The sequence below is a fragment of the Pimephales promelas genome, chromosome 19 (assembly GCF_988280905.1).
Source record: "Pimephales promelas chromosome 19, fPimPro1.hap1.1, whole genome shotgun sequence".
Classification (NCBI taxonomy): Eukaryota; Metazoa; Chordata; class Actinopteri; order Cypriniformes; family Leuciscidae; genus Pimephales; species Pimephales promelas.
In genome coordinates, this window is record NC_142787.1 from 16,038,472 (window position 1) to 16,064,398 (window position 25,927).

A 25,927-nucleotide genomic window follows, 5' to 3' on the forward strand; every position below is an offset into this window, starting at 1 on the left:
AACTTAGCCCTCACAGCGCGTGTTATATTACCGATAACGGGTGCCATGTGCGTAGTATAGCGCCGTTTTGTCATATAGCGTTCTATATGACGTTAAAGGATGAGAATGCGTTGATATTGTTATGTTGTGTTGGTGTCCTTGTGGGGTGTATATAGTGAAGTCACAGACAAATTTCCACTTGTGGACAATAAAGGCCAACAAAACTTAGTCCAGATGGCCATGGTATTGCTGTATATTTTTCTTGGGGAAAACTTTCACATTCAAATGAGTTTGTCAACTAAAAAGTGAATGTCAAGTCTTTCTGGATGCATTTAAATCTGCGCTTATTTCACAGCTGTCACTAAGATATATTTACATGAGTCGGATAGCTGTCTGAGTAAACATTTGAAACATTTGCATAGAAAATGTTCTATTTGTGTAGAAAATTCAGATTCATTTGAGTTGATTTAAAGACATGAGATGTTTACATGCATGTAAAAAAAATTCAAATTTAAAATACATGCTAACAATTGTTAATTACTCATTTAATTCACTAAATATACTTGAAGATAAAGATACAAACTCCATTTAGAGATTCGGCTTGAGTATTTAAGTGTTTGAGGAGTCAATGTTTTGTGAAGAATGTGATGCAGGTAAGGATGATGTCAATTTTACATTGTCCTTTGAAAAAAGATTCTGTTCTTTATCAAGTTGTTGGTCTGCTGTGACAGAAATATGAAATATTGTGAAACTCTTGTATTCACAACAGTAGTCAAACATCCGACATAAGTGAAACAGGTGACACTGTGTTAGAGATAAATGATAAATTATTTTATTTTGAAAACTTACAATTACAGTATTGTAAGTATTTGTAATTCGTTACTTCACACCACTGCAAATGACTGATAATACATAAGGATATTTATATCATCACACTTTTCACTTTTTTATAGACACAGATACAAACTCTTGGCTATTTCCACCTTTAGTGCATGCAGGTGAAAAGAGATATCTGATCTGATGTTATTCAAACAATTGATTATACTTTATGGGGTAAGTTGTCACAAATCTTCCATTAAACATAGTGTGGGATTTTCAGTAATCAGTAAAACCTTTATAAAGCATGAAAAATACACAGCAAAAAATACAATTTGTAACATATTGACATTATTGAAATGTTTTAAAGGAGTGAGAGGAATTAGGGATGTTTGAAGAAGGGCAGTTTCCCAACTCGCCTGAGAAAAAGAAAAGCAGGTACAAAACCACCCAACACAAAACAAGACAAGCTAAACACACTCATTTCCATAACATCTTTTTGTAAAAGAATATTGAGGAATCTTGAGATCATAAAAGGAACAATTACAGTTAGCATAGTCACAGTCAATATTACAATGATCTTAAACGCTCGTCTCCTCATGTGGTTTTCTTCCTTTCTCTCTCTTCCTCTCTCTCCTGGTCCTGACTGCTTCAGAGCTCTGAGAACAGCCACAAGACAAAACAACTGGATGGAGAGGAAGAGGAGGAACTGCAGGAGTGAAAACCACATGAAAATGTTGCCTGACTCTAAAATTAACATGAGCAAAAAGCAGGATCCAAGGCCTATTATCCAGACAACAGTGCAGAAGATCACTCTATATCTGAGAGGTTTGTACTTCAGAAAGGTTACAGGATGAACCACTGCCAGGTAACGCTCAACACAGATCAGACACTGAAACAGAGGACGGATGGTGATGATGTTTCCTGTTAAAATCCTCAATGTAATCAAGGACACAGATTCTTGGTAAGTTGTTCTAATTTCCTTATGCAAATAAATCAAAGCAAACAGACAGTGAATCATCTCACAAACAGAGAGATTGAGCATAAATAACTCTGATGCAACTCCGTTTCCTGTTCCTGTGATGATGAGCCATATAACATAGGAGTGTGTAGGAAGACCAAACACAAGACTGAAGATCATCACACAAATCATCATTGTGTCCATCGGTGTATTTTCATTTGCAGTGAGGTTAGTCGATGGGAAAACCTCAAATGTGGGATCCACAGCAGAGTAGTTCATCTCTTTATACTTCCCTCTAAATACACATTCTTTTAATTAGTATCAAACGTTGTTATGAAACGTCATTAATGTTCACACACGCATATAGGTTTGTACGTAAGCATGTTTCACTGCCTACTTAGATTGTGTAAAATGGCTTTGTAATATGAATGAAAACTGTTAATAAATGTCTTTTTTAATTATTTAATATTTAATTTCAAAATAAATTGAAATGTAAAGGAGTTTTAATGGTAGTTTATTACCTTGATGAGTCAATTTCCAGTAATTCTTCAAAAATCAAGTCCCATTTTATATAATACAACAGTAACTTTTAAAAAACAGTATTTAACTTTTGAGATATGACTAAATGAAAATACTTAAAAAAACATCAACTGGTAAAATTTCCAGCGGGACGCACAGTATTGTGAAGTAGCTCTTTTGTACTGAGAAATTCATTCACATCTCGCATAATTTATCACCATTCAGTCCTGGCATGCAAATGCATGTCAGATGATATTTTCTCTGTTCCTCAATAAGAAGCAATAGATTTAAAGGGAAAGTTCGCTCTAAAATGAAAATTAAATCATCATTTACTCACCCTGGTGTTGTCATTTACTTATGGCGTTTTTTTTTTAAGGACCACAAAATAATTATTAGGAAAAAAGAGATGACCAGGAATTAACATGTTCAGTATAAGAAAATTTAAAGCAAAGATAGCATGGCCATTTTTAAACAAGAGATTGTTAACTGGCTTCTCTATTGCAGTTATGTTATCAACCAATTTTGTTGCATGTGTGAACGATTCTACAAAAGACCATTTTGCACAAATGAAAACAAAAAAAAACAAATAAATAAACCTCATGAGGGAGCATGCCATAGGAGCCTGTTAAATGGTTCGCACTTCAACCTCCCAATGTTCAAACCAAAACTACTCCCTTGCAACCGAGGGAGACATCCAATCCCCCCCCATAACCCCCGTTGTGAACTTTTTCTGGGCGAGGCAGAAAGAACTTCGGCACTAGAGTCTCAGGAACGGGCACATCGGCCAAGACCAAGGTTTAGCTAAAATGAGCGCAATTCCAAAAAAGCTCTGATGGGACTTGGAAGTTCTGTGTGTGATCTACTGATGACCCACAAATTAATGAACACAGACACAGCCAGTTCATTTCCAAAATGACCAATGCAACCAGGAGCAGCGCAAATAGTGTCTGATTTAATTTTTTGGGGGGGGCAATAAATAATTCTGCAAATACCATATCAGTAAATTGATGAGCGCAAACACCAACAAATGCACATGCAATGCAATAAGCCGCAAAAATAACTGTGTCCCCGCCTTTATGGCACAAAATTTTTATGATGTGTCTTTAGGAAATCCTGACAGTAGGTTTTTAACCCCAAAAGTGGGTTTGCACTGGCGCAAGCTGTTCGTAAATCTGGCCTAAATTTAATTTTTCACTAAACCCTATCGTATACTCTAACCCCTGCACATTTGGAATAAATGGCACAATAAATGGCACAAATGCCAATCAACAGCACATAGAATCAATCTGTGATACTTTAGCATCTTTTTAAATAGCTTGATCTTGTTCTCTTTTTTATTCTCTTTTTGTGAAAATAGAAGGGCATACGGCATTAGAACAAAAAAAGTTGGATAATGTATAACTTAATTTTCAAATTTGGTTAAACTATCCCTTTAATTTTCTTTTTTATATATTATATTGGTCTGATTTATATAAAGTGCTAATGTGTTTGTAATGTGATTTAATAGCCTACTCCATGTAGGCTATAAAAAGTCAGATTTTCTTGTTTCTGTTGATATTCTCAAACCATACTGCATGGAGTACATGAACATCACCGTGCAGCTTGAGAGCTGTCGCCAGTTGAACAAAGCAATAAAGAAAATGCTAAAATACTCAACTAGAAGGGTCCACTAGTGTGCATGTGTCAAACACGTCCATCTGTTAAACCAGGCCATGGTGTCTTTTTTACATTTCATATTGTTTTAAATTTGTATTATATCTATGTGCCCGATTGTCTTATTTGTGTCTGTGCACTGGAAGTTATATTTGCCAGAAAGAGAAAAGAAACCATATCCTATTATAGATATATTTAAATGAGGCATTTTTGTTTTATCTGTATGAACCCAGACTGTGGATGTACAGTCTATCTGAGAATAACTCACTTGTGCTTTGCTTTGTTGACTGACTTGTCACATAAAACACCTGAGATGCAAATATTATCTAATATCAGTCATAATAAACATTTGAACTGAAATATACAGCACTTGGAACATTTTAATTTGAATACATGACATATTTACATTCATGCTAACACGTGTTATTTATTTGTTACATTCATTCACTAAATGTTGACAATAGCTAAATAAGACTTAATCATTTTAAATGTATTTGCATGTATAATTTCAGATGTTATGTTTTAGTTTTATCAAATGCCAGCGCTAGCTTTATAGCCACTATAGGCTACTATTTTGTGTCAAACGCGCACAAACATTATGGACCTGAATTTTGTATATACTAATGTTGTAAATGTATTTTTCATGTATATATAGCCTACTTTATGGTGTTATTTTTCGATTTGATCAAGAACGTAAACCAGTGGCAACGCTGTTTGTGTATATAGCCATTTAGTTTGATGCTATTTTCTGTAAGACAAACGTGTATAAAGTTAAAAAAAGGAAAATATCCATTCAGAATGTTTTGTAAGAGTCGTGTGTGATGAGGTTCTGCTTGACTCTCTTCATCGCTGCTTTCTGGGTCTGATTCTGGCTCATACTGATACTGTAGTATCAACGACACCATTATTTACATTTGATAGGAACACATATGCAACTTTCGCCTGTAAAGGTAATGGGCGTGACGTATCCGGACAACGTGAGCGACAGTTTAGCCAATCACAACATACCGGCCCAAACTAACCAATCTGAGCCCACTGCCTGTTTCTGAGGGTGTGGTTTCATAGACTCAGGAAGTCAACCGGTCGTTCAAATGACAGAGAAAGCGGCTTACAATAAAGGTGAAATTTATGAAAAATAATACTTTTTAAAAAAAGAAAAAACACAAATACATGTTGTATTGCAACCCATAAACACAATCATGCAAAGAAAAAAAAGCAGTAAACCACCCCTTAAGTGATCAAGATCACCCTGCCTTTGCATGGTAATGCAACTGGTTAATAGTGAGCATTAGATCCTAAACTAAAGTGTTACCTTGATAATATTATCATTTTAATATTAATTATATTAATAATTATTAATATTAAATGTATAATGTTAATAATAGTATATTATTACTAATATTATAAATTAATAATTTAAAAGCAGTCTGTTGAAATGTTGATCCATATTAATAGGATAGCATCTTGCAGTTGATGGAGATTTGTGGATGCACATCCAGAGCACGAAGCTCCCGTTCCACCACATCCCAAAGATGCTCTATTGGGTTGAGATCTGGTGCCTATGGGGGCCATTTTAATACAGTGAACTCATTGTCATGTTCAAGAAACATTTCCATTTGAAATGATTCGATGTTTGTGACATGGTGCATTATCCTGCTGGAAGTAGCCATCAGAAGATGGGTACATAGTGGCCATAAAGGGATGGACATGGTCAGAAACAATGCTCAGGCCGTGGCATTTAAAAGATGCCCAATTGGCACTAAGGGACCTAAAGTGGTCCAAGAAAAAATCCCCCACACCATTACACCATCATCACTAGCCTGCACAGTGGTAACAAGGCATGATGGATCCATGCATGTTCTCATTCTGTTTACGCCAAATTTTGACTCTACCATCTGAATGTCTGAACAGAAATCGAGACTCATCAGACCAGGCAAAATTTTATCAGTCTTCAACTATCCAATTTTGGTGAGCTCTTGCAAATTGTAGCCTCATTTGTAGTACCCAGTGGGGTCTTCTGCTGTTGTATCCCATCCGCCTCAAGGTTGTGCATGTTGTGGCTTCACAAATGCTTTGCTGAATACCTCGGTTGTAACGAGTGGTTATTTCAGTCAAATTTGCCCTTCAATCAGCTTGAATCAGTCGGCCCATTCTCCTCTGACCTCTAGCATCAACAAGGTATTTTTTCCCATGGAACTGACGCATACTGGGTGTTTTTCCCTTTTCACACCATTCTTTGTCATTCCCTAAAAGTGGTTGTGCGTGAAAATCCAGGACCAACCCCCTATGCATTGATGTAACTGCCATGTGATTGGTTGCTTAGATAATTGCTTTAATGAGAAATTGAGCAGGTGTTCCTAATAATCCTTTAGGTGAGTGTGTATATATATACAGTATATATATATACTGTGTATATATATATATATATATATATATGTGTGTGTGTGTGTGTGTGTGTGTGTGTGTGTGTGTGTGTGTGTGTGTGTGTGTGTGTGTGTGTGTGTGTGTGTGTGTGTGTGTGTGTGTGTGTGTGTGTGTGTGTGTCTCTTTCTATATAGTTAAATATCATTTAACATGGGACATTAACCTGTATCCCAACTGCTGTTGTTCATTTAGTGGGCTAAAAAAAAAAAAAAAAAAAAAAACTCTGCAGTGATCTATGGCAACACCTGGCTTGTGTCATTGATGATTTGCTTTTATTTGAAAAACATACAAATTGCTGTCAGATAATACATAAACAGAAATTACTTGAGTTAAGAATATTTTCATATTTCATGTTTGAATTTTAAACTAAGATACAAAAAAATAAAAATAAAAAAATTCAGGGTATAGGTAAACTTCTGTATAGATACTTAAAGCCTTAGTTATTATTACTGACCAGGAAAAAAATGCAGTTGATTGAACACACTTTGTGCTATCCCATAACGGAATATGATATCACATTGTATTGTCACATAAGATCATAAAACGGCCTATTGTCAGCTTTCTTTAAAATTTCAACAGCAAAAATGATTTTGAAGCACAACAGAATTAACAAAGAAGAAAAAGAAAAAAAAATACTTCTACAGTAGTGGGCAAAAGTGATTTCCAGAGGGAATATTTGTTTTTTATAACACTAAAAGTTAAAACATCATTTACAATATGAGTAAAATATTGTATATATTAAATATTAAAAGTGCAACCTCACAAATGAGAGGTGTTAGGGATGTTTAAAGAAGGCCAGTTTCCCAACTCGCCAGAGAAAAAGAAGAGCAGGTACAAAACCACCCAACACAATCAAATAAAAGTTAAACAGGCTTAACACTGGAGTATCTTGCTGTAGCAGAATATAGAATAATGCTGTTATAATAAAAGGCACAGATACAATTAGCATAGGGACGGTCAGTATTAGAATGAGATAAAACGCTTTTCTCTTCATGTGGTTTTCCTCCTCTCTCTCTCTCCCTCTCTCTCCTGGTCCTGACTGCTTCAGAGCTCTGAGAACAGCCACAAGACAAAACAACTGGATGAAGAGGAAGAGGAGGAACTGCAGGAATGAAAACCACATAAAACTGAAATGATGTGACAAAATGAATATGCAGAGCACAGAGGATCCAAGACCTGTTATCCAGGCCACAGAGCAGCAGATCACTCTATATCTGAGAGGTTTGTACTTCAGAAAGGTTACAGGATGAACCACTGCCAGGTAACGCTCGACACAGATCAGACACTGAAACACAGGACGGATTGTGATGAGGTTTCCTGATAGAAACTTTGTTAGAATCAAGAGCACTTGGGTTTGGTGGATTGGGACAATCCTCAGCAGAGAGATCAAAGAATACAGAGAGATATTGACTTCACAAACAAAGAGATTGAGGTTGAAGAACTCTGATGCAACTCCATTTCCTGATCCTGTGATGATGAGCCATATAACGTAGGAGTGTGTAGGAAGACCAAACAGAAGATTAAGGCTAAACAAACTAATCCTGAAAAAGTCCAATAGTTCACTTTTATGTTCTGTAAGGTTAGTTGATGGGAACACCTTGCATGTGGGATCCTCAGAAGAGCAGTTCATCGCTGTAGGCTACTTCTCAAATTCAGTTAATATCTGTGTGAAAAAGATGAAGGTAACATGACTTAAATCCTAGCAAAATCGAAAGTAAATGTCGCTGCTATGCATGTAGCAATACTTTGTAAAAAAAAAATAAAGTTAAAAATAAAAGTTAAGTTAAAAATAAAAATAAAGTTAAAATAAAGATATAATGAAAATACAGGTACAAAATTATGTTTACAAGAAAACACTCAGTCTTTTTACTTTTTACCTTTAATTCAATGTGTTACATGCCATTTTTTAAAATTATTTTTGCAAATTACTAGCAATTCCAAAGGTAAAATTGTAGATAAGTAAATTTTGTTTTTGAAAAACTGTTCTAAAAGAAAAATAAGAGATTACCTTGAGATGTAATTCTCTAGCAACTGGGTCCCATTTAGTGAAAACACAGACAGCATGTAATTTTTAACAAATTTTTTAACTTATTACCAACTACTTTCCCGAGGAGCAAATCGAAAATATTCCAAAAGCAAGCACGGTATTACTCAGTAAAGGCCTCGCTCTTTGCATCTTTCAAACACACTATATACGCACATTTTACATACTGAATAGTGCTAAGGAGGCCTTACATGCAAATGTATCAAACATAACCAAAAGACAGATGATGCACGTGTAATGAAATTCTTTACCAGTTTCAAACAAACATTAAATTAACATAAAATGCCAATTCTAAAGAGTGCAGAATAAACATTGTCTGGGAAGCAGACACATTCTGTTTGAATCTAAACTAAAAACACATCTCTTTAACCTGGCATACATATAACACATTACCAACTTCTATAATTCAAATCATGTAAAATGTTAAGCTGCATAAATTAGGTCCGTCGGAATCATAACACCTGATGTACTCGTTGCACCATAAGATAACACCGTCAGTAACAGCTCACAACTGAACATTCGCTCACCGACTCAATGGTTCTTCATTCCTGGTGACAGAGACTGAACAACAGAGGATCAGCAACAGCTCAGCTTCTCATTCGCTCACCGGCTAGGAGATTCTTCATTCCTGGCGACAGAGACAGCTCAATGGTTCCTGCAGCTCTAGACATCAGAGGGTCAGTAACAGCTCTTAGCTTCACATTCGCTCACCGGCTCACCAAAGCCCAGTAGCCCACCACCCGTACCAACTACCACTCTGAGGAGCTACATCGAGGGAACACCACGAGGCTGGACACAAGATAAGGTAAATGAGTTGTCTTTAGTAGATATTAAATCATACTTAAAATAGCATCAGCATGGAAGACTGAACTCTTTCGCTCGGGCTAAGAGGATCTTCAGGAGAGTGACTCTGGTGGTCCCTATTCCCTCAGGACAGCAGTGGGGCTCAGGAGCTCAGACTAAGAGAATCTTCAGGTGGGTGGCTCAGAGCAACGTAAGTGACGAGCTTTCTCTATTTCCTCAGGACAGTGGTTGACCTCAGGACGCTCTGACTAAGAGGATCTTCAGTAGAGTAATTCAGAGCAGCATAAGTGTCTTGTCTTTCTCGATTTCCTGAGAACAGCGGTGGAGCTCGGGAGCTCGGACTTAGAGGATCTGCAAGGGAGTAACTCAGAGCAGCGTGTGTGACTGGCGTTCTCTATTCCCTCAGGACAACAGTGGGGCTCAGGAGCTCAGACTTAGGGGATCTCCAGGTGAGTAACTCAGAGCAGCATGAATGACTGGATTTCTCTACTTCCTCGAGACAGGCGGTGGGGCTCAGGAACTCGGACTGAGCGCATCTTCAGGTGAGTAACCCGGGACATCAGGAGGAGTGGGATTGCTCTGCTTCTTCGGGACAGCGATGGAGTTCAGAATGAATAAACTACAAGGGTCTTCAGATAAGTAATTTGAAGCAGCGGGAGTGACTGGCGTTCTCAATTTCCTCTGGACAGCGGTGGAACTCAGGGGCTAAGGATAAGCGGATCTTCAGGTAAGTAGCCCGGGACAGCAGGAGGAGTGGGCTTGCTCTGCTTCTTCAGGACAGCGATGGAGTTCAGAATGAATAAACTACAAGGGTCTTCATATAAGTAACTCAGAGCAGCGGGAGTGACTAGCTTTCTCTATTTCCTCGGGACAGGAGGTGGGGCTCAGGAACTCGGACTAAGAGGATCTTCAGGTGAGTAACTCGGAACAGCAGGAGAAGCAAGCTTGCTCTGCTTCTTCAGGACAGCGGTGGAGTTCAGAAAGAGCAGAACACAGGGGTCTTCAGGTAAGCAACTCGGAGCAATGGGAGTGACTGGCTTTCTCTGTTTCTTCGATACAGTAATGGCGCTCGAAATCCCTGAGGTGGCGGTCTTTGAGGTCTGTGAACTCAAGGCAGTGTGAGTGACTGGCTTTCTCTGTTTCTTCAATACAGTAATAGAGCTAAAAGTACCTGAGGTGGAGGGTCTTTGGAACTATCAGGAAGCTCAGGAGGTGGCGGTCTTCGAGGTCGGTGAACTCAAGCCGGTGTGAGTGACTGGCTTCCACTGTTTCAGTGAAAGTCCAGTTCAAATCCTCGGATATGTTTTTGATCCGCCCCATTTACCAAGGATGTATCGAGAGGTGACTTGTGTGAACTTGAGACAGCCAGGTATCCCAGAATGCATCTCGCACTAACCAACAAGCGTCAATAGCAGAGGAGAAAACCTGCATAATATCAAAAATGTTATTGTGTAATGGAATGTAATTTTAAGAGTATTTCAGGTGAGAATGTGGTTGTTTAAAGCTAAAATCTGTTGTTTATTTATAAAGATAGCACCTATTTGAAAAATGTATCTGACGTTTTCGGAGTTGTGACATCCAGGCGTTCACCGGGCGCTCAGCGCTCATCAACCCGTCTGGATCAGATTTTCCTCAGGTAGTGCTTCTGACATTTGCCGCTGGCTCTGATGTCTCTAGTCTAGTGGATAAACTTGATGTATAATTCGTGTTGTGTATAAGTCTAACTTTGATCTCATTAAACTATAGTTTGTTTCATGGCAAAAAGAAATCGTTTTGGCTGAGAGTATAGTGAAGTTCATATCTTTATATATTTAGGCGATTTAAAGGGATACTTCACCTCTGGGAAGATGAATGTGTATTTAATATTGGTCATTTATATAGTACAAATGTGAAATTATTTTTGAAATTGAAGCATTCTAGACTGAGAAAAGGCAGAAAATGTATTTTTTTACTCATGTAGCTGAAAGACGACACTCCCAGAATGCACTTACAGTGCTTTGAATGAACATGGAAGGCACATGGCAGTTGAACATGGCAGAATGCACATGGCAGTTGGTCCTGGTCAAGACAATCTCCTGAACTCCAAACTGAATGTCAGAATGGGAAAGAAAGGTGATTTAAGCAATATTGAGCGTGGCATGGTTGTTGATGCCAGACGGGCCGGTCTGAGTATTTCACAAGCTGCTCAGTTACTGGGATTTCCACGCACAACCATTTCTAGGGTTTACAAAGAATGGTGTGAAAAGGTAAAAAACATCCAGTATGTGGCAGTCCTGTGGGTGAAAATGCCTTGTTGATGCTCGAGGTCAGAGGAGAATAGGCCGACTGATTCAAGCTGATAGAAGAGCAACTTTGAAATAACCACTCGTTACAACCGAGGTGAAACCACAAAATGCACAACCTTGAGGCGGATGGGCTGCAAAATAGACCCCACCGGGTACCACTCATCTCCACTACAAATAGGAAAAAGAGGCTACAATTTGCAAGAGCTCACCAAAATTGGACAGTTAAAGAATGGAAAAAAAATTTGCCTGGTCTGATGAGTCTCGATTTCTGTTGAAACATTCAGATGGTGGAGTCAGAATTTGGCGTAAACAGAATGAGAACATGGATCCATCATGCCTTGTTACCACTGTGCAGGCTGCTGGTGATATGTGTAATGGTCTGGGGGATGTTTTCTTGGCACACTTTAGGCCCCTTAGTGTCAATTGGGCATCGTTTAAATGCCACGGCCTACCTGAACATTGTTTCTGACTATGTCTATCCTTTTATGGCAACCATGTACCCATTCTCTGATGGCTACTTCCTGCAGGATAATGCACCATGTCACAAAGCTCGAATAATTTCAAATTGGTTTCTTGAACATGACAATGAGTTCACTGTACTAAAATGGCCCCCACAGTCACCAGATCTCAACCCAATTGAGCATTTTTGGGATGTGGTGGAACGGGAGCTTTGTGCCCTGGATGTGCATCCCACAAATCTCCATCAACTGCAAGATGCTATCCTATCAATATTGGCCAACATTTCTAAATCAATCTTGTTGAATCAGTGCCACGTAGAATTAAGACAGTTCTGAAGGTGATATGGGGACAAACACAGTATTATTATGCTGTTCCTAATAATCCTTTAGGTGAATGTATTTAGATATATTTATGATCAATAAATTAAATTAAGCCTACATTGAAAAATATAAATAATAATATGTAATGTATACAATATATTGAATAATACATTGCATTAATATAACAATAGAAATCTATTTACTGTTATATAAAACAATAAAACTGCTACTTTTCATAAATTGAAAAAGTGACGACATATTGTCTGATACTTTCACAGTTATGTTTCTGCTACACATAGTATTTTGGCACTTTTCCATTACCTGTACCAACTCAACTCGACTTCCCTCGGCTCGCCTTCCGCTCTGTTTTCCATTGCAGACAGTACCACCACAAATAGTACCTGGTCGTCATAGCGGCGCCTTCCATTCCTTGTTGCCCCATCAAGCTCTTTCTGGATCCTCTTGTCGGCAACCAAAAAAGGAAAGTCTGCACCTCCTTGTTTGACCATGGCGTATTCTTCCAAGTTGCCATAATAGTATTAGTAAATTTAGTAACTATCTCTGGCCAAATTATTTAAAAATGGCGAGATTATTCTGGATACTCCATCTGGCATGTGCAATGATGACGCAGAGAATAGATGATTCTCTCTGACCATTCAGCAGTCGGCATTGTGTTTATGTCACATTTTAGTATCGCCTTAGCTCGCTCAGAACCTCGCTGGAGGTGATACAAAAAAAGTACCCGAAAGCAGGTACAGGTACAACTTTTACACAGTGGAAAACCGAAAAAAATGCAAGCCGAGCCGAGGCGAGTCGAATCGAGCTGGTACTGTGTAGTGGAAAAGCACTATTTGAGTTGAGTTTATGAGGAAAGTTGTGTTGGTATTACTCAGTAGTGTGGGTTCTCAGTCAGGGCCTTCAGTAACGATCATCAACTTTTTTCCTAGGGATCTTCCATGTTTTATCTTGCTATCCAGCTATCATCCTGGATAGCAAGGTAATGTTTTTATCTTAAAAAGATAAAAAGATAGATGGGGGGGGGTCTCATGAAGAAGAACAGCAGCATCCCGAGGATGGATGAAAATGAGAAAGATGGCATTGGAGATTATGTATGTAATGTAGGCTACTATGTCTGTAATACAGAGATTGTGTATTTATTTTAATATCTGTGCAATTAATGTTTATTTAGCCAGCTTCTGCCATCCTCCACTCAGCACTGATGGCTCCCAGCATGCATTGCGGGATGAAGCATGTCACCATTGTTGAGATTCATTTGCTGATTCTTGATGTCTGTGTGTTTCTAAATGTTTTCTTGCCACGGTATCAGTATTTTATTAAAAGTCTTCAATGACCTAGCACATTTTTGATCAGTGATACATTTTGAAATAAGAAACCTGTGAATTATGCTCCATGATGATGTCACATCGGTAAATATTCAACAGATTAACCACATAATTTTCCTTGGCTTTTCTTGCCATAGCAAAAGTGCCTTACAGTCACAGTTCCAGCAGCCAGATTTAAACATTAAAATGTAAAGGATCAAGAGCCTAACTAAAGCAAACAGAAACTCGCTGCAGTGATCTATGGCAACACCTGGTTTGTCATAGATGATTTGCTTTTATTTGAAAAACATACAAATTAAAGGTAATACATAAAAAGCAATGACTTGAGTTAAGAATATTTTCATATTTCGTGTTTTATTTTTAAACTAAAATAACCTAAGGCAAACCTCTGTATAGATATTTAAAGCCTTACACTGTAAAAAATATTTTCAAGATTTGCTATCACAACATAATTTCTTTTGTCAAATCAACTTTATAATAATTTATTTAGTTCAGATAACAGGTAACATATAATTTTGAGTTTCTGATGGTTAAATGAATCTCCTTCATTGTATTAACTCACTTTTTCCAGTTCAATTAACTTTTTTAAGTTAAACCATCAATATTTTTTTACAGTGTTATTAGTACTGACCAGGAAAAATATACAGTTGATTGAACACACACACTGTAAAAAATGTCTAACCTCCCCAACTCATAATGTTCTAGTGACTGGTCACATCTAAATTTTTCCATTGCCCAAAGTGAAATTCTGATAATTTAATTTGATCAATTTGCATAATTTTGCTTGGGCCGGAAAAATTTAGATGTGACCAGTCACATTTTGACTTGAGAGGTTAGAATTTTTTTACTGTGCACTTTTTGTTATCCATATATGTTATCACATTGTATTGTCACATGAGATCCTGCCATTAAATGGCATATTGTCTGCTTTCTGTAAAATTTTAACAGCAAAACGATTTTAAAGCACAAGACCATTAAAAAAGAAGAAAAAAAGTAACTTCTACAGTAGAAGACAAAAGTGATTTCCAGAGGCGACATTTGTTTTTTAAATCAAAATATGAATAAAATATTGTATATATTTAAAATATTAAAAGTGCAACCTCACACAAATGAGAGGTGTTAGGGATGTTTAAAGAAGGGCAGTTTCCCAACTCGCCGGAGAAAAAGAAGAGCAGGTACAAAACCACCCAACACAAAACAATACAAGCTAAACCGGCTTAACACTGGAGTTTCTTGCTGTAGCAGAATATAGAAGAATCCTCTCATAATAAAAGGCACAGATACAATTAGCATAGGGACGGTCAGTATTAGAATGAGATAAAACGCTCTTCTCTTCATGTGGTTTTCCTCCTCTCTCTCTCTCCCTCTCTCTCCTGGTCCTGACTGCTTCAGAGCTCTGAGAACAGCCACAAGACAAAACAACTGGATGGAGAGGAAGAGGAGGAACTGCAGGAATGAAAACCACATAAAACTGAAATGATGTGACAAAATGAATATGCAGAGCACAGAGGATCCAAGACCTGTTATCCAGGCCACAGAGCAGCAGATCACTCTATATCTGAGAGGTTTGTACTTCAGAAAGGTTACAGGATGAACCACTGCCAGGTAACGCTCAACACAGATCAGACACTGAAACACAGGACGGATGGTGAGGATGTTTCCTGATAGAAACCTCGCTAGAATCAAGAGCACTTGCGTTTGGAGGATTGGGATCATTCTAAGCAGAGAGATCAAAGAATACAGAGAGATATTCACTTCACAAACAGAGAGACTGAAGTTGAAGGATTCTGATGCAACTCCATTTCCTGATCTTGTGACAATGAGCCATGTAATATAGGAGTGTGTAGGAAGACCAAACAGGAGACTAAGGCTAAAGAAACTAATCTTGAAAAAGTCCAATGGTTCACTTTCATGTTCTGTGAGGTTGGTTGATCGGAACACCTCGCATGTGGGATCCTCAGAAGAGCAGTTCATCACTGTAGGCTACTTCTCAATTTCAGTTAATATCTGTGTGAAAAAGATGAACAGGTTAACATGATTTAAATCTTAGCAGAATCTTTAAAAAAAAAAAAAAAACCCACCGATCTCGTATCGCTCACGGAGGAGCTTCGGAAGCAGAAAAGGAGGAGTGACGACAGTGAACGAGAGAGGACCCGGAATATCCAGATGAAGTCTCTGCTGATGTTTTGTAGACTGACTACACAGCTTTTCCTGAATGTTCTTAGCATGACACTGAACATGCAACATGCAAATAAGAGGGATCAGAAGCCATTGTATTAGATGACAGAAGAATATGACACCAAGTGTTATCTACAAACCCTTACTCAAAGAAAATATATATGATCAATGCATTAAATTAAGCCTACATTGAAAAATATAAATAATAATATATAATGTATACAATATTGAATAATACATTGTATTAATATAACAATATAAATCTATTTACTGTTCTATAAAAAAATAAAACTGCTACTTTTCATAAATTGAAAATTTGATGAGATATTTTCTGTTACTTTCACAGTTATGTTTCTGCTACACATAGTATTTGAGTTGAGTTTATGAGGAAAGTTGTGTTCGTCTTACTTAAGGACATACTGACATACTTTGTCAAACATAAATTAGTTGATAATTGCATACTCAAAATTATGTTGCAGGTAGTTGCCTAAAAATATTTCAGTTAAACCAAGGCAATATTTCTTACACTCTTAGAAAAAAGGGTTCTATATATGTAGCATTGGTTTCTTTACTCAACTGCAAAGGACCTTTTATGCAAAAAATGATGATAATGACAAGAAAGAACCCTTTTGCCACAAAGGTTCTTTATAGGCTATTATTCATTCATATATTACATTATTCTGTAACATTTTGTAGTTGTAATCAAATTATTGTTCATTAAACTGTTGTAGTAACTTAATATCACATTTTAATCATGCTGATTTTTGGAGGAGAAAAACTGAAATGGCACTCTTCGTGTGATATTGATTAATTTCATTTTTTAAACCCCATATCTTAAATTTTGTGATCATTCACATGCATTGCATTTTAGGGGCTCCAAATACGTAGCACTTTAGAACCTTTTAAGGTTCTATATAGAACCTTTTCTTCTAAGAGTGTACAGTGTGTAAGGTGATTACCTTAAATATATAATATGTTCTATAATATGTATCATAGCTGTCAATCTTCCCGTTTTTCCCGGGATTCTTTTGTATCTTACCTTGCTATCCAGCTATCATCCCGTTCAAATATTTCCCTGTATTTATCCCATATTTTTAATCTTTCTAAAAAAAAGTGTAAAATCCCACTGGCCACAAACCAGTTAAGTGGAAATTCTGCCCTGAAGATAATTTCATTGGTTGAGGTTACGGGTAGTTTTAGGGATCCGTGTTTGGTGTAGGCAATCAGTACTATGATTCACATGACCTGCATGACCTGCATAAATTAGGTCGGCCGTAATCATAACACCTGATGTACTCGTTTCATCAGGAGAAGAATAGCATCTATGCTAATATAAGTCTGTCTGTTTATCCAGAGGATTACTGTAGTACGCCGGACACTGGTGTACTGTAGTACACCATATTTTCAAATTCTTTACCACAGACCTCTGCCAGATTTTTGTAGTCAATATTTGTGATGGCCTGCACTTGCTTGAACGTTGAATTCCAGCGTAACATTTGCCACTGTTATTGACCTCCCACTGCCAAAAGTAGCTTTGAAGCGGTTCTTGAAAGTAGTACTGCTATGCAGAAGTGAGCTTAGATGCTTTGCTATGGCCAGGGATATGCATTTGGCTTCCTTCAGCCCATCACCAATCACCAGCTGAAGAGAGTGGGCAAAGCATGACAAACGTTGTCTAGACCCGGCCATGTCTAACAAGGTTTCTTGGTTGTTGTCTAAATTCTGCCACAGTTCCTCATCATCCAAGTTGTCCATTTCTTCCTCATTTTTATCTGCAGGGTCAACAGATTGCTGAGGTAACTTCATTTTAAAGACTCATGTCATGTTTGCCACGTTATCAGTTATGATGTGATCAATCTTGCTTGTAATCCCATACTCATCTGTAATGTCATCAAAGGCAATGAAATGTTTTCACCAGTGTGTCTACTTGGAAAATGTTTACAATCTAAATGAAATGAGTCCAGCTTGTAAACATCCTCACTAGTATTGCAAACGTGTGCAGCAATTCCAAGGAATGAGCGCATAGTACGGTCCAATGATATATTGACAGTTACTGAGATGGAGCTGTGTTTCTTCAAGGTTTCACAAATATGCATCGTAACCTTTCCAACTAAATCTGGAATACATTTCTCAGCAATTGTCATTCTTGAAATGGGCACATACTTCATATCCAGTGTAAAGAGAGTGTCGAAAGTGTTCATTTACAATTATAGATAACGCCAAGTTACAACTAATTATCAATTCATGCTCTTTGATGACTTGAGTCAGGACTATAATGCTGCTGAGCAGTGCAAAATGACGATTCTATACTTTATGGTGCACTTCTGTTAGATTATATACAGTATTTCCATTTCTGAAACATAATTAACAATTTACAGATATTGCTAATCAGTCATATTTACATCAAAAGAGCTTTGGGTATGTCATAATTAAATGTTGAAAAAGTATTAATAATGGAGATCACACTCATTTGACTGTGTTACATAATTGCTAAGTTTAAAGTTTTGAATTGAAGGAAACGTAACAGACTACTTTGCATAATGAATGTCTGTTTGTTCTGAGGTAAATCATGTTGTTGTGTTACAGCAGCGGATCATTTACTGAATGCATGGTGCGTTAATGCATGGTAAAAATAAAATATACACTAGTCGAAAACCTTTTCAGTGGACCAGTGTTTACGCTAATAAACCCATATGATCCTATAGAACTGTGGAAAGTCCACATTAGAACTCAATCTGATTAGCGTTTTAGTTACGAAGGGATTTAGTTACGGAGGGAAAACGAGATTTGGTTTTCTCTGTGACACTTTTGTCCTACGTTGTAAACAGTAAATATTAAAATAACACAGTTCAGACAAATGTAGCATGTGATGATGTGAATGACTTTCTGCAAAGCAGGATCACTACAGGCGGAACGCAGGTGGACACGTTGTAAAAAAAAAAAAAAAGCGGGAGTGGGCAGGTGTGGGAGAGCACATGGCAGGAGTGAGGGACGAAAAAAGTAGTCCCTTGTTGACTTATACACTTAACTAACTAAGCGTTAGCTGTAAAAATGGTGAAATTGTATGCATGCACAGAAATTATGAGTTCTTTTTTGTGCTTTTGCTCCACATAACAATGAAAATTGGAAGTTGAAGTACCACGGAATGTACATGTTGCAGAGTGTTTCCTTTTAAAAGTCTTACTGCATATGAATTCTTTTTGTCCCTTATAGGCTAACTGAATAATGGTCGATTTAGCAGACATTTTCAAACATTGAATTGAGCTAGAGGCTCATGACATCCTCCTGACCTGACTGGAATAATGCTACCTTTACGCTAAGTAGTCTCAAGACATGCACGGTTGAAAATCACCGATCACTGGGCGTGTCAATCAATTTAAAGAAGTATTATATGAACACGCATTAATAATCATGAAAAATATTTTGAAATGGATTCGAGTGGACTCGAGAATAAGTCCAAGTCCTAAAATGTTCGAGTACAAAATGTACACGAGTTCATGACAAGACCAAGAACATTAAAATATGGTCTCGAGTCCGAGTCTCAAGTACTACAACACTGCTGTGTATAGTTACATATTTCCTTATTAAAGAGCCCCTATCTTAGCATTTGAAATGTTCCTATTTTTGTTTTAGGAGTTCCCGAAAACAGTTTAACGTGCATGCAAGGATAAAAAACACTTTGTCTTATAATATGCATTTATTTTTAACTGATTTGCTCAACGACTCCCAAATGATTCGTTCGACGATTCATTTTCCCAAACACCTCCTTTGAGTGACGCGAATCTGCGGCGATTGGTCAAATGACCCAGTTAGTTGTTATTGGTAAACCGTAGGCAGAGACTGTCGGCAATGGAACGCCCATAACCAGGATTATAGCTTGTCAAATGTTGAAAATTGTATATAGTGTTTGAACAAACGTGTCAGAAATAGTGCACTTTCCACACGGTCCCTTACTCACGTCTCTGTCAAGAGCAAGCTTTCCCGGCGAAACTCACGTAACTCTTCGTAAAATGACTACACAGCGGTCACAATGTGTGCTGATGACAGTGGACAAAGAGAGATCCAAATTTGAGTTATATACCGCTATAGCACCATATTGGTCACAACTGGACACTCAATGTCTAAACGTATTGTGTTAATTGAAAAAAAATATGAAACCAAATGCTGTAGAAGTATTCATTTTTAGTTTATGTTAGTTTAGTTAAACTATAGGTGCAGTTTGTCTAAAGGCCTATTTATAGGTTGTATACAAAAATTAAAGTTCAATATTTTTGGATCTGCCCAGAGTCACTCAGGATCTGCCATAGCCAATCGCTAACGTGTTGTCGTGAGTGACGTATGTCATGCGCCGAAACGGCTGGAAACAAGAAGTCCGAATTATCAGAGGATTATGTTTACAATAGGATTTCAGTCAATGACAGCTGCAGGTTTTGCTAATCTAGGAACAATTATTAATTCGAAATCTATATTTGACACGAAGGAGAGCAATGTATTCATTCAACAGTCAAAGCTGTGTCTAATCATTACAAATACGCCGCTGTGGTCGTTTTCTGATCTGCCGCAAATGCTGTAAAGTGAATGATCTGTCTCTATCTGCAGATGTGTAATAAACAACATTTTTTCATATTACCTCTTATTGTTTCTTAATTACCTTAATTATGATCTTCAAAGTATGTGTTTGTACATTATGGCATTTAGTTTTTTTATTATTAAAACAAATAAACCATTGACATCAAAAACTGAAAATCAAACTATGGTCTTCAAAGTATCGGTTTTCACATTTTTATTTATGACAATTATTCAAAAAAAAAACACTTTGTATGATTTACAACATGTAAAACTGACACACCAACCTCCTGTAAGAGTACACTAAGGGGTTCAAAATGTTTTATTCATCACAAGAATCAGTAAATTTACTGTTGGGAATATATGAGCTACTGACATGACTCCTGAGCGGATCTTCAACAATAGTTTAGTAGCCAGGACTCGGGGCTTCTGAACACCAGGCTAAAGCGTCCATCCAAAATGTCACGGTCATCGTGCTCACCGAGCTGCCTAGCACAAACTTCCAACCTTTCTGCCTCCTTCACGTGGTCCTCCGTTGTGCAACATGAGGTGAGACAACAACAATCCGGCTTTAGATTCTGTAAATTGGGCAGTTTCTTATCCAACAACGGACCGAATAGCTTTTCTCACGTCTTTCTGCGCTGCCATTACTGAACTCAAACTGACGCGCTGCATCAACGTCATCGTTCTCAGCCACTCCCTCTATTCACTGATTGGTCCTAAAAAAAATTGATTTCTGGAAATAGCAGTCCCAGACGTAGTACTGAAGGAAAATGAAATTGATCGGAAGTGCGCAGGAGGGCGCAGCCAGGCTAAAGTCTCATGGCCCTCTATCAGAATCCAGAGTTTTGAGAAGATTGTAGAAACTTAATTTCTCGCCCCGGAAAAAAAAAAAAAAATTTTTCGGCTCGAAATTTTGAGTTTCTCTGATCTTCTTGAAACTCTGGATTCTGATAGAGGGCCATGGGACTTAGACCTGAGTGCAAAAATGGAGGCTCTAGCCCCGTCCAGAGTTGAGATGTTGAGATATTTATAATGGCATAAATGCTACGTGGGACCTCAATGTCTCAGCTCTGGAAGGGTCTAGAGCCTCCATTTTTGCACTCAGATCTAAGTCTCAAGGCCCTCTATCAGAATCCAGAGTTTCAAGAAGATCAGAGCAACTCAAAATTTAGACCTGAAAAAAAAAAAAAAAAAAACGACAGTGGTACCCCTTCCGTTTTTTGTTTTTGTTTTTTTCTGTGCAAAAAAAATAAGTTTCTCCAATCTTCTTGAAACTCTGGATTCTGATAGAGGGCCATGGGACTTAGACCTGAGTGCAAAAATGGAGGCTCTAGACCCTTCCAGACCTGAGATCTTGAGATATTTATAATTCTACCAGAAAGACTCGGGAGATAAAATGATGTAACAAAGCATCAATTTATTGACAGCCCAGCAAGCAATTATTTTCAAAGTTCTTAGGGTAGGCCCCGTCCATAGATCGTAATCCGAGGGTAGCGGATCAGCATTTCCTGCCTGAAGACGAAGGCAGGGGCGCAGCCGACCCCCGAGGGAAGTGTAGACGGGACCATCCTGGTGGTGGTGGGGAGGGTGGAGGTTGTTGTCGCGTCGGCATCTGCAAACTCAAACATGTGTAAGTACCGATCTTTTATAGCACAAGAATAAGAACGTGATTGGATAACCTGAAGGTAACACGTGACGCGGTAATTAAGTCTTCCTGGCAGAACTTATGCTAAAGCTTTCATTGGCATAAATGCTACATGGGATCTCAATATCTCAGCTCTGGAAGGGTCTAGAGCCTCCATTTTTGCACTCAGGTCTAAGTCTCATGGCCCTCTATCAGAATCCAGAGTTTCAAGAAGATCAGAGCAACTCAAAATTTCGACCCGAAAAAAAAAAAACACAGGGGTACCCCTTTCTTTTTTTTTTCTTTTTTTTTTCTTTTTTGTGCGAAAAAAATATGTTTCTCCAATCTTCTTGAAACTCTGGATTTTGATAGAGGGCCATGGGACTTAGACCTGAGTGCAAAAATGGAGGCTCTAGACCCGTCCAGAGTTGAGATGTTGAGATATTTATAATGGCATAAATGCTATGTGCAATCTCAATATCTCAGCTCTGGAAGGGTCTAGAACCTCCATTTTTGCACTCAGATCTAAGTCTCATGGCCCTCTATCAGAATCCAGAGTTTCAAGAATATCAGAGCAACTCAAAATTTTGACCCTAAAAAAAACGACAGTGTTACCCCTTTCATTTTTTTTTGTTTTCGGCCGAAAAATTAAGTTTCTCCAATCTTCTCAAAACTCTGGATTCTGATAGAGGGCCACGAGACTTTGAACTGAGTGCAAAAATGGAGGCTCTAGACCCTTCCATAGCTGAGATATCGAAATTCAAAATTTCGACACGAAAAAAACGACAGTGTTACCCCTTTCATTTTTTTTTTTTGTTTTCGGCCGAAAAATTAAGTTTCTCAAATCTTCTCAAAACTCTGGGTTCTGATAGAGGGCCACGAGACTTTGATCTGGGTGCAAAAATGGATGCTAGACCCTTCCAGAGCTGAGATATGGAAATTAAAAATTTAGACCCGAAAAAAAAGACGACAGTGTTACCCCTTTCGTTTTTTTTTTATTTTTGGCGAAAAATTAAGTTTCTCCAATCTTCTCAAAACTCTGGATTCTGATAGAGGGCCACTAAACTTTGACCTGAGTGCAAAAATGGAGGCTCTAGACCCTTCCAGAGCTGAGATATGGAAATTCAAAATTTCGACCCGAAAAAAAAACGACAGTGTTACCCCTTTCGTTTTTTTTCATTTTCGGGCGAAAAATTAAGTTTCTCCAATCTTCTCAAAACTCTGGATTATGATAGAGGGCCACGAAACTTTGACCTGAGTGCAAAAATAGAGGCTCTAGACCCTTCCATAGCTGAGATATCAAAATTCAAAATTTCGACCCGAAAAAAAAACGACAGTGTTACCCCTTTCGTTTTTTTTCATTTTCGGGCGAAAAATTAAGTTTCTCCAATCTTCTCAAAACTCTGGATTATGATAGAGGGCCACGAAACTTTGACCTGAGTGCAAAAATGGAGGCTCTAGACCCTTCCAGAGCTGAGATATCGAAATTAAAAATTTCGACCCGAAAAAAAAAAAACGACAGTGTTACCCCTTTCGTTTTTTTTCATTTTCGGGCGAAAAATTAAGTTTCTCCAATCTTCTCAAAACTCTGGATTCTGATAGAGGGCCACAAGACTTTGAACTGAGTGCAAAAATGGAGGCTCTAGGCCCTTCCAGAGCTGAGATATCGAAATTCAAAATTTCGACCCGAAAAAAAAACGACAGTGTTACCCCTTTCGTTTTTTTCGTTTTCGGGCGAAAAATTAAGTTTCTCCAATCTTCTCAAAACTCTGGATTATGATAGAGGGCCACGAAACTTTGACCTGAGTGCAAAAATGGAGGCTCTAGATCCTTCCAGAGCTGAGATATGAAAATTCAAAATTTCGACCCGAAAAAAAAACGACAGTGTTACCCCTTTCGTTTTTTTTCATTTTCGGGTGAAAAATTAAGTTTCTCCAATCTTCTCAAAACTCTGGATTATGATAGAGGGCCACGAAACTTTGACCTGAGTGCAAAATTGGAGGCTCTAGATCCTTCCATAGCTGAGATAGGGAAATTCAAAATTTCGATCCGAAAAAAAAACGACATTGTTACCCCTTTCGTTTTTTTTCTGGATTATGATAGAGGGCCACGAAACTTTTAACCTGAGTGCAAAATTGGAGGCTCTAGATCCTTCCATAGCTGAGATAGGGAAATTCAAAATTTCGATCCGAAAAAAAAACGACATTGTTACCCCTTTCGTTTTTTTTTCATTTTCAGGTGAAAAATTAAGTTTCTCCAATCTTCTCAAAACTCTGGATTATGATAGAGGGCCACGAAACTTTGACCTGAGTGCAAAAATGGAGGCTCTAGACCCTTCCAGAGCTGAGATATGGAAATTCAAAATTTCGACCCGAAAAAAAAAACGACAGTGTTACCCCTAACGTTTTTTTTCATTTTCGGCAAAAAATTAAGTTTCTCCAATCTTCTCAAAACTCTGGATTCTGATAGAGGGTCACAAGACTTTGAACTGAGTGCAAAAATGGAGGCTCTAGACCCTTCCAGAGCTGAGATATCGAAATTCAAAATTTCGACCCGAAAAAAAAAACGACAGTGTTACCCCTTTCGTTTTTTTTCATTTTCGGGCGAAAAATTAAGTTTCTCCAATCTTCTCAAAACTCTGGATTATGATAGAGGGCCACGAAACTTTGACCTGAGTGCAAAAATGGAGGCTCTAGACCTTTCCAGAGCTGAGATATGGAAATTAAAAATTTCGACCCGAAAAAAAAAAACGACATTGTTACCCCTTTCGTTTTTTTTTCATTTTCGGGTGAAAAATTAAGTTTCTCCAATCTTCTCAAAACTATGGATTATGATAGAGGGCCACGAAACTTTGACCTGAGTGCAAAAATGGAGGCTCTAGACCCTTCCAGAGCTGAGATATCAAAATTTAAAATTTCGACCCGAAAAAAAAAACGACTGTTACCCCTTTCGTTTTTTTTTCATTTTCGGGTGAAAAATTAAGTTTCTCCAATCTTCTCAAAACTCTGGATTATGATAGAGGGCCACGAAACTTTGACCTGAGTGCAAAAATGGAGGCTCTAGACCCTTCCAGAGCTGAGATATCGAAATTCAAAATTTTGACCCGAAAAAAAAACGACAGTGTTACCCCTTTCGTTTTTTTCGTTTTCGGGCGAAAAATTAAGTTTCTCCAATCTTCTCAAAACTCTGGATTCTGATAGAGGGCCACTAAACTTTGACCTGAGTGCAAAAATGGAGGCTCTAGACCCTTCCAGAGCTGAGATATCGAAATTCAAAATTTCGACCCGAAAAAAAAACCCGACAGTGTTACCCCTTTCGTTTTTTTTTCATTTTCGGGCGAAAAATTAAGTTTCTCCAATCTTCTCAAAACTCTGGATTATGATAGAGGGCCACGAAACTTTGACCTGAGTGCAAAAATGGAGGCTCTAGACCTTTCCAGAGCTGAGATATGGAAATTCAAAATTTCGACCCGAAAAAAAAAACGACATTGTTACCCCTTTCGTTTTTTTTCATTTTCGGGTGAAAAATTAAGTTTCTCCAATCTTCTCAAAACTATGGATTATGTTAGAGGGCCACGAAACTTTGACCTGAGTGCAAAAATGGAGGCTCTAGACCCTTCCAGAGCTGAGATATCGAAATTCAAAATTTCTACACGAAAAAAATTGACAGTGTTACCCCATTCGTTTTTTTTCATTTTCGGGCGAAAAATTAAGTTTCTCCAATCTTCTCAAAACTCTGGATTATGATAGAGGGCCACGAAACTTTGACCTGAGTGCAAAAATGGAGGCTCTAGACCCTTCCAGAGCTGAGATATCGAAATTCAAAATTTCGACCCGAAAAAAAAAACGACAGTGTTACCCCTTTCGGTTTTTTTTCATTTTCGGGCGAAAAATTAAGTTTCTCCAATCTTCTCAAAACTCTGGATTATGATAGAGGGCCACGAGACTTT

The 25,927-nt window shown here is 37.9% G+C and overlaps 3 protein-coding genes across 3 annotated transcripts; all 3 read right to left on the bottom strand.

Moving 5' to 3' along the window:
* Positions 1–1,177: 1,177 nt before the first annotated feature.
* Positions 1,178–2,035, bottom strand: LOC148970784 (uncharacterized). The gene has a single exon (XM_089123588.1). It carries the CDS (start codon positions 2,033–2,035, stop codon positions 1,178–1,180), a length of 858 nt encoding a protein of 285 aa, XP_088979714.1.
* Positions 2,036–7,127: 5,092 nt separating this feature from the next.
* On the bottom strand, positions 7,128–7,982 carry LOC148970785 (uncharacterized). Its single transcript, XM_089123589.1, has one exon. The coding sequence runs from the start codon at positions 7,980–7,982 to the stop codon at positions 7,128–7,130; it is 855 nt and encodes a 284-aa protein (XP_088979715.1).
* A 6,744-nt stretch (positions 7,983–14,726) lies between these two features.
* Positions 14,727–15,601, bottom strand: LOC148970786 (uncharacterized). The gene has a single exon (XM_089123590.1). It carries the CDS (start codon positions 15,579–15,581, stop codon positions 14,727–14,729), a length of 855 nt encoding a protein of 284 aa, XP_088979716.1. The 5' UTR covers positions 15,582–15,601.
* Between the last annotated feature and the right edge of the window lie 10,326 nt (positions 15,602–25,927).

Coding starts and splice junctions, on each gene's coding strand:
- LOC148970784 (XM_089123588.1), bottom strand. CDS start 2,035: ATGAACTACTCTGCTGTGGATCCCACATTTGAGGTTTTCCCATCGACT.
- LOC148970785 (XM_089123589.1), bottom strand. CDS start 7,982: ATGAACTGCTCTTCTGAGGATCCCACATGCAAGGTGTTCCCATCAACT.
- LOC148970786 (XM_089123590.1), bottom strand. CDS start 15,581: ATGAACTGCTCTTCTGAGGATCCCACATGCGAGGTGTTCCGATCAACC.